General features: G+C 39.8%; 2 protein-coding genes across 4 annotated transcripts in view; both read left to right on the top strand.

Moving 5' to 3' along the window:
- LOC146479689 (uncharacterized) overlaps nt 1–9,068 on the top strand; it is a 132,884-nt gene that overhangs the window by 13,539 nt on the left and 110,277 nt on the right. The gene's annotated exons all lie outside the window — the stretch shown is intronic.
- LOC146479692 (uncharacterized) overlaps nt 3,046–9,068 on the top strand; it is a 36,555-nt gene continuing 30,532 nt past the window's right edge. Inside the window, exons 1-2 of one of the 3 annotated variants that reach the window (XR_014864870.1) lie at nt 3,046–5,692; nt 7,228–8,435. Coding sequence is in view for 1 of the 3 variants with exons in the window: in XM_085110532.1 (XP_084966658.1) it covers nt 3,619–5,692; nt 7,228–7,544 (2,391 nt within the window). In the remaining 2 variants the exon portion in view is untranslated. Of the gene's footprint in view, nt 5,693–7,227; nt 8,442–9,068 lie in introns of those variants that run through there. The other 2 variants (XR_014864869.1, XM_085110532.1) reach the window with 2 other exon arrangements.

The following is a 9,068-nucleotide window of genomic DNA, read 5'->3' as shown; positions in this document are numbered from 1 at the left end:
AAACAAATATGTAAAGAATGTCCCGGAAGTTAATAGCGCTGTTTTGAAGGCCAGCTTAATTAATAAGCGTAGAAATCTAAAGAAAAAGTCACCAGACAGTCGACTGTTTATACATTTTTAAGTGATCAAGAGATGTACGAACCGATCTTCTTGGGTGCAGTCACTGAAAAAAACGGGAAACTGATAGGCAATTTTAACGATGGCGTCATTTAAAACTATCAGTTTTCTTTTGTAAATTTGGGATAAATTGCTGATCTAAATTTAAAGACCTTCCGATTACTAGTTCGGATGTTCGTGGAGACTCGTGAGAGCCAAGGCCATTAAACTAGGTTCATGGGACAAAAAGTCCTGCATACTGGTAGGATTTGAATGTCAATACTAAAGCCAAGCCGGGCAAATCAATGAGAATGATGTATTATTCATTCAGTCGATTTAAGTCAATTGAAGTATTTTGGTTTTGACAAAATGCCACCAAAACAAGTAAAAGAAATTTCAAAACATTCAGTGAACTCATAGGAGGGACTCAGAAGCAAGGTAAGCCAACTCACAATTGCTCCCAATAAACAAATCGTCAAGTCAGTGTGTTTCAAAACCTCAGGAACATTTAAAGAAATACAAATTATTTTCTATAGTAATACTCATACATCATTTATATAGCGCTCTATACAAGGCTCTAAAGCGCTTAACAAGAAATATCGAACTATAAAGTTACTTACTAGATATCAGAAATTATAATCCATCAAATATTTTCGCTCGCGCGCGATTGGTTTAAACGCCTCACGTGACCGAATATACCCCAGCTAAAACTGGGGAATATCCTCGTGATATTCCCCAATTTCAAAAACTTCAAGGAGCGTAAGGAGCGTCAGGTTGGAATTAAAATGAATGTCAAGATGGGCGAACGGTTTGCTTTTGTGACAGAAGAAGAGATAAACCTGTTGGTCGATAAACCAGTACCAGAAAACAACATACGCTCTAAACGTTTTTGACGGTAAGCTGTTCGTAAACGAAATGTTGAAATACTCAAGCTCGTATTTGCAACATTTTCTCTTGGTTTGAACTCTGTTTAACAGTCCTTGAATTAAAAATGTGGTAAAACTGAAAAATATGAAAGGCGAAAAGTTTTAGCCCATCTCATTTAAGAGTATTTATGGTTTTCTTTCAGTCTGGCGAAATGAAAAAGCCATCAAAAAGCTTTTAAACGAGTTTAATTAATAAGCTCGAAGCTCGCTCACACGACGGCAAATATTACAGTTGTAATTCAATGAGAGCAATTCGTGCTGGCCTGGATATAAGGAATTTAAATAACGAAAACATAAATTTCAGTACCATTACTGACAGAGTTCAAGCCGGTTAATGATGCTATCAATGCTCACCTGGTCGAGATCGCTCGCGAACATAAAATCTCGTCCACGAAACAAAACCCAGCCATGATACCCCGAGATGTCGAAATCCTCTTCGAAGAGAAGCAGCTTGTCCTACTCTCGAGCAACAAGTTTAATCCTCAATTTTTGTGAACGACTTCGTTGCTGGCTCCATTCAATGTCAAGGTAGCAAAGAAAGCGCTTTGATGGAATCCAGCAAAAACAACCGGTGGCGTCGTATTCGACTGCAGGTTCAGCTTCGATTTCTTCACAGGTCGTTTTCGGCTAGCAAATTCCACAATTGTATTTTCGATATAAAGTGCTGCTCCAATTGAACTTTTCCTCGAGCTTCGCTCTCGGAAAGCTATTCGCTTCTCGGAACAGATAATGTCCGCGGACAAATATCTGAGCATATTTTCGCGCCAAATGGAGGCTATTGTTTATATAATAACAATAAAAAAGTGCAATGATAGGGTCGAGAGGAAGTTAAAAATAAGCAATACGAAACAAATAGCTTTTCAGTTTAGATTTAAAATTGGTTTAGGTTATCGGCAGATCTAATTTCATATGGAACAGAATTCCACAGTTTCGGCGCAGCAACGCTGAATACACGGTCACTAAACGAGACGGTGTACTGATGTTTGTACTTGGAACTCACGGTTAGTTACAACTGATTAGAGGATCGTAGAGATCGCACAGGGATATATATCTGTCAAGGAGATTGGTAATATAATCAGGTGAGAGACCATTTAGTGCATTCAGTTTGTAGATACTAAAATTTTGAAGATGATACGCTGTTTGATGGGGAGCCAGTGCAGATCAGTTAGGAGCCGGGAGTAACGTGCTCCACCCAGGTGGGGTACTCGGGTATAAACGTGACGGGCAGGGGAGGGGGGGGTCCGACGGAGCCTTACATTTTGAACCCAAAAAAATACAAGACTGGAGATTATTCGAATCATGCTTTTGGATCTTGCGGGAACTTTGGCTTGAATTGCGTAAGAACTATTAGCCTGGCGGAAATTCGAACCCAAAAAAATACGCGCAGACTTTTTAGACTCAAAAAAATACACGGTTAAATCTTCGACCCAAAAAAATATAGAAGTTGAAAATTTTAGACCCGAAAAAATACGTCGGACCCCCCCCCCCCCCCGTCACGTTTATACCAGAGTATCCCCCCTGGGGTGCTCCAACTTTCTCTTGTTAAAAACCAGTCGTGCAGCACAATTTTAAACCAGCTGAATGAAGCCGTTGAATAAGATTCTGAGGGATGCCATAATTATTTCCTGTGCCGTACCATTTTATAAAGAACCGCTCATCGAAGACATCGCAGTATAAGGGTTGATTAACATTTAGATCCTTTTAGAGGCGTACACGAAGCAGGCAATAGGTAAAAGGATACGCAACAGATAAAATTGAATACCGTAAACTGCTGCTTATTAGCTCTTCCGGTTATAGACCTATCTACCTGTAAACCAAAAAAATACATCGATTATAAGCCCCCCTCTCGGGCTTCGTTCGTGTTGTTAGTTTTAATTTTGTTCAAATATTGACGTTTTAAAGCTTAATTAAAAACCAGTAAGTGAACAAAGTATTTCGATCAACATTGCTATAGCTCGTTTCGAAACGTTTTTTTTTTTATTCTGGTTATACCCCCCCCCCCCCCCCCGATATAAGCCCCACCGTAATTATAAGCCCATCTAAAACCCCTTACGAAGTTGTATAAGCCCAGGGCTAATAAGCGGCAGTTTACGGTATATTGTGAGGTTACGCCTTTTTGGAGATGTGAAATTTCGCTGGTTAATTAGATATTTTTCTCAATTATTCAATTTTCTTTTAGAAATTGTTAAAATGAACTTTAATTTGGGTGAAAAAAGTATTTATTTTTTTATAGAAGGGGCCCTGTGAACCTTTGGAATAGCCTTAAAAATTTATAAGACTTGACATCACCCATTTTGCCAAACCTTGTAGACTCTTTTGCTTTAGTGGATTCCGGATCCTAAATTCCAGCTGTCCATTCCAATTTTAATTTTCAGTTGATGTTTTCCGTACCAATCTCCTTCCGCGGTGGCGCGGCAATGCTGTTGCACCACGGAGATGTAATCCATGCTATACTCAGTGTATTCTTCTCGCAAATAGATTCCTCTGAGTCAAAGACATTATGATTTTGTGAAGAACACATTTAATTGAAAAGTACGGCATTTCTGATCCGAGAATCAGTGGTCTGCTCTGAATCGGCTGAGTTGAAGCAAACAATATGGCGGAATGTTTCGAAGTTTTGCGCGAAGCTTTTCTCGAAGAGCAACAAGACGAAATCACAGTTCTTCAGTCTATCTTTGAGAACGATCTACAAATGATACAAGGCGGCGATGGCACAAGTAACATTTGCTTTAACTTGACTGTTAAAGTCAACATCCCTCACGATGTAATCGGCTTGGAAGCTTTTATTTCTGTGGACGTTTTCGAAGGTCTACCTCGAGGAACTAGTAAGTCCAGTGGAATTGAATCGGACAACGAACTTGGAAATTATCGAAAAGAGGGCTCAAAAAGTGAATGTTCAAGTAACAATTTGAATAACGAAAGCCATCTTGATGTGCAAGAAAATGGAGAAGAAGCAAGTTCCCCGGAAGCAAAAGAGAACCAAACTCCGCGTTCACAGTCATCCCACGGCGGTTTTTCAATGGTTACAAAACCTGGTTTTACTAGATCCATATCTCTGCAACACTGGCATGTGAAAGCTGACATCCGACACTTGACTCCAATTCATCTAACCTGCACATTTCCCCCATTCTACCCCTCAGAGTACCCACCTAAGTTTTCATTGGCCTGCCTGTGGCTCACACAAAGTCAGATACAAGGACTGCAAGAGAAGCTGATGCAGCTGTGGACAGAGACTCCCAACTTGCCTATAGTCTTCACTTGGGTTGACTGGTTGCAAAATTATGCATATGACCACTTGCAGTTTGGTTCGCACTTAGTCCTCAGGGATTCTGAGCCATATGAAGCAATGCTGCCATCACAAGCAGATGCATCAGCTAACAGTCAGTTTAGACACAGAGGGAATTTTAATACAAAGTTGGAGGTAGCTTTGCTAACCATCTTTGAGTATGACCTTAAGATGCAAAGACAAGCGATTCGGCAGGGGAAGCACTGGTGCGAAATTTGCTTCGAAGAGAGGGATGGAGCGGAATTTCACTATCTAGATGAATGCAGGCACTTCTTCTGCACTGAATGCTTGAAAGCACATTGCGGATTGCAGGTTGATAGTGGGAATGTGCTGAACCTCCTCTGTCCAAGTCATGATTGCAAAACCACAATCCCACCAGAGATGCTTCGAGAGGTTCTCACTGCTGAGAAGCTAGAGCGATGGGAGAGGCTTTTGCTCAGCAAAACCTTAGATGTCATGGGTGGTGTTGTTTACTGCCCACGTTGCAATGTGGCTGTTATTGTTGATGAGGATGTAACCTTAAAACTTGGCCGCTGTGCAAATTGTTTCTTTGCATTTTGTACAGAGTGCTATGAGCCTTGGCATCATGGACTGCCGTGCGGGGAGGAGGCTGAGTCAGATTCAGATGATGAAGACAACAGAGGTAGAAAACTGAGTGAAGAGCAGGATGCACACCTGGAACTAGCTGCTGATAGAACATGCTCTTGTCATTGTTGTCATGTCAAAAGAGATAAAACAGAATTCCACTACCTTTATGAATGTAGACACTTCTTCTGCACTCCATGCCTGAAGGGATATTGTCAGCGGTATATTGATGGTGGCCAATTTAAGAATCTTAAGTGCCCAAGTCATGATTGCCAGGCAAGGATCTCAATAGAAATCCTGCGAGACGTCCTTGATGAAGAGAGATTTAAGCGATATGAAAAACTCTTTCTTGTCATGACTTTAGAAGATTTGGGCATTGCTGACGTGGACTTCTGCCCAAGATGTACTGTGGCATTTGTGCCTGATGAAAATGAAGACTCAGCACATGGGCAGTGTGCAAGTTGCCTTTATGAGTTTTGCATTAAATGCTATGAGTCCTGGCATCCTGGAAGGCCATGTCTTGGGGAAGCTGAATTACATTCTGTTGTTGAAGACAAGTTGGAATCGAACAAAGGAAAAGGCAATGGGGAGGAAGAAGGTAACAGTGCTGTAGCAGTGTCCACTGGAAAGCAAAGAATGCAGAAAGCACACAAAATGAGCAACCTGTCATTTATACGGCTCATGAGACAACAGGGAACATATCAGTCTTGTCCAAAGTGCCGCATGGCTGTGGAAAGGATTTCTGGATGTGACATGATGCACTGCTCCCAATGTAGTGCAAGCTTCTGCTGGACATGTGGTATGTGAAGTTATGTTACATGTAGTATTTAAATAATGCAAAATCCTAAAAGTCTTAACACAGTAGCTTAGTAGCTAGGGTACCAGAAGTCTGGAGGTCCCAAGCACAAGTCCCGCCCTGAAACTGAGTTGGGATTTTTAGCCTTGTTATTTCAGCTAAATAATTTGCTTTTAATGTGTAAGCAAATTTTATTACCTAATATCCTATAAACACTTGCCAAGGATAAGGACTTCTTCTTTTTTTTTGGGGGGGGGGGGGGTGAGTAATATTTTGGGTAGGGGTTATTTTGAGATGAAAAAATTGTTGGAATGAATTTTGCATTTTAGATTAGGCTTAATGGGGATAACAATTTTAGACACAAAACAGTTAAACCCGCTGACAGTTCAGTAGGACATATTATTTGGTAGCTAATTGGCTGTTAGTTTCTAAACTTTAGAGACTGTGATTCTGTGGCAGTCGAGGAGTGGAAACAAATATTAGGTTTTGTTAAGTTAATTTGGCCACTGTAATTGAGATTAATTTTTAGCTCTAGCTGATGTTTCAAGTGATATCTTTCATCAGAGCTTATATCCAGTACGGCCTTTTTTTGTGACTGAGATTTAGGGAACTTACACTATGCATGGAGAAAAAAAGAGTACATCCAGTCCTAAAGTGATATTGATGACTTGAAGCACTGGGGCTCATTTGTGAGGCTCTTTTTTATTAATTTGATTTGCTCAATTGCATTTTGCAGATACATGTAATAGGCCCTTTGCAGCTAATGGTCACATGGTACAAAAAACACTTTGCTGGATGGCAAGCTACACACTGGGACATCCAAAATAAAGCGGCTTTGTTGATTCAAATTTGAATTTTCTTTGTATTGGATGCCCCAGTGCAAAGCTTGCCATCCAGCAAGGTGTTTTTTGTACCATGTGACCGTTAGCTGCGAAGGGCCCATTAGTCTGTAGAGGTGGTGTGGTATCTGTCCAGTTGATATGAAAGTATGAAATATTGGAATGTTGTGCTCTCAAAAAATTGAAAGGCTTGTGATCTCACATTTAGCATACAACATTTAAGGTAGATGGGTTGGAATTTTTGATATTGATATGAAAGTATGAAATATTGGAATGTTGTGCTCTCAAAAAATTGAAAGGCTTGTGATCTCACATTTAGCATACAACATTTAAGGTAGATGGGTTGAAATTTTTGTTGGCTTAGAATTCGTTAAGCTTTATATACTACACTTATTCACGATGAAGCCATGGGCTCTAGGAAAAATGCAATTTGGCTTAATTAAGTTTAATTTCTCTCTATTTACAGCTGTAAGTTATATTAACCTCACAGTAAAGTACAGGTGTAGTGTTGAGTGTTTTCTCATCCTTTCTACCACTGCATTTTGTAAACAAAGCTAAGAAAACAGTCTTTTCATGAAAGTCATCATGCGAGCAAGTTCAGGGTCTTAGTAAGCAAGCATTTTCTGGTTGGTAAGAGCATCAAAACATTGTTACCTTGGTACACCGTAGTACTCATTATAATGTTCTTGTTGTTCCAAGGTAAAGTAATTTCAGGATATGACCATTTTGGAAATTGTGGAAGGGAGGATGCAACACCTCAACCAGCTCCCAGACAAGCACCTGGGGAGGAAAATGTAGTTGAACGGGAACAAGAAACCAACTCAAGGAGAAAGGTGCGAACAAAGCCCTGCCCTCGCTGCCATCGGAGGTGTCCCAAAGAAAACAGTAACAACAACCATCTGAAATGCCAGGGCTGTAAGACATCCTTTTGTTATCAATGTGGCAAGGAAATTAAGGGTGCAGTGACCATGCACTTCATAGCTCCTAGCTCTTGTGTACAGCATTCTGATGACTAGAGTCTCCATGCCATGGTGCATTAATTGTCTAGATTAATGCAATATTGTGTTAAAATTGGGTTATTTAGCTACATGAACAAACTGTGGAAACCATAGATGAAGTACTACATGTACTATTATGAATGCAAGTTATACCCTAATGTCATAATATATCAAAATATAAATTTAAAATATAAAAAAATGGTAAAGTTACCAAGATGCTGCAAGTCCCAATAGATAAAATATATATGGTTGCGATTCCAAGTGGAATACAGAGGCAATGTTAGTAAGAAGTCCTACTGTATAGAGCGGTTTCCAATTGAGTGTGGTAAAATCAAAACCAAAGTAACTACTCTGGCCAATCGCAACAGATGTAAACAACACAACGAGCCAATCAGAATTCGAAGTAAATACACGTGACTGGCGCCAAGCGCGGGAAAACGCGTGCGGCCAAAACACGATTGGGTTTGGTTTGGATTCCGATTGGTTGAGAAAGTGGCGTGAGTTCTGTTAACCAATCACAGAGCGTAGTAATGCAAAACCAAAGCAAATGCGAAATTACTTTCGACACTCAATTGAAAACCGCTCTATTCGGAAATTAATTACGGCAAAACTATTGGTACATTATTTATCGTATGTCTCACTGCGCACACTTAATTTGGAGCCTAGCTCAGTTGTGTGACCCCTACCATTTCTGTCTTCGTTTCTTACTTTTCTTTTAGTCATTTTTTTCTAACATATTAAAATAAGGTCACTAGATAAAATTATATTAGGCTTTTAGTTATTTACCCTCAGGTTAAGTGTTAATAGCTCAAGGTGGTGGTGGCGCCGCGCATTTAAACTTCTTAAGCAAATAATTCCAATTGAACATAACATGGTTGGTTCCAGATTACAAATTCAGCGTCTTTTAAGGTGGCTTACTACAGTTTTAATGGAGTATAAGGGCACAACTTTTAACTCTTTTAAAAAAGGTTGCAAGCTGTTTTTCCCTTCACTATTTACTGTTTGCTCAAGTCTTTTACGATTCTATGTGAAATTTGAACAATTAAACGTCAACAAATAGCCAAAATGAGCGACCGAGTACCCAATGAGAGACTGGGCACTAGTAGGTTAAGTCACGTTTTTCTCAAATTCTACCCGTATGACCCCACCTGAAAATTTCAAGAATAAGAAATTGGGTCTGATTTAACATTCATGCAAAGTAAAATAAAAATCTGTAAGACAGTTTTTGTGCAAACTAAGAGAATGTGAAATCAAAAATAGCTCAAAATCTGTCTTACAGATTTTTCAAAAATTTTGGCTCCAAACGTGATTCACCCGAACAAATCAGCCGTGAAAATTTCATCATAAGTTGTACGGTAAGTTCTCGAGCAATCCTCGATCAAAGACAGGTTTTTACAACCTCAGACGAGAATTGAATTGCGCATGCCCTTTATTTAAGCGCGCGCTCATGTAACGCCATGTATCGCGTGCGAGAAAGGTACAGTAAATTAGAGCTCTTTTACCGAATGTTTATCAAACTTTTTTGCCATATTTTTTGGCTTT

The sequence above is a fragment of the Pavona decussata genome, unplaced genomic scaffold (genome assembly GCF_977016875.1).
Source record: "Pavona decussata unplaced genomic scaffold, jaPavDecu1.1 SCAFFOLD_58, whole genome shotgun sequence".
NCBI classification, from domain to species: domain Eukaryota; kingdom Metazoa; phylum Cnidaria; class Anthozoa; order Scleractinia; family Agariciidae; genus Pavona; species Pavona decussata.
This window is presented reverse-complemented; position numbering and strand designations above follow the sequence as displayed.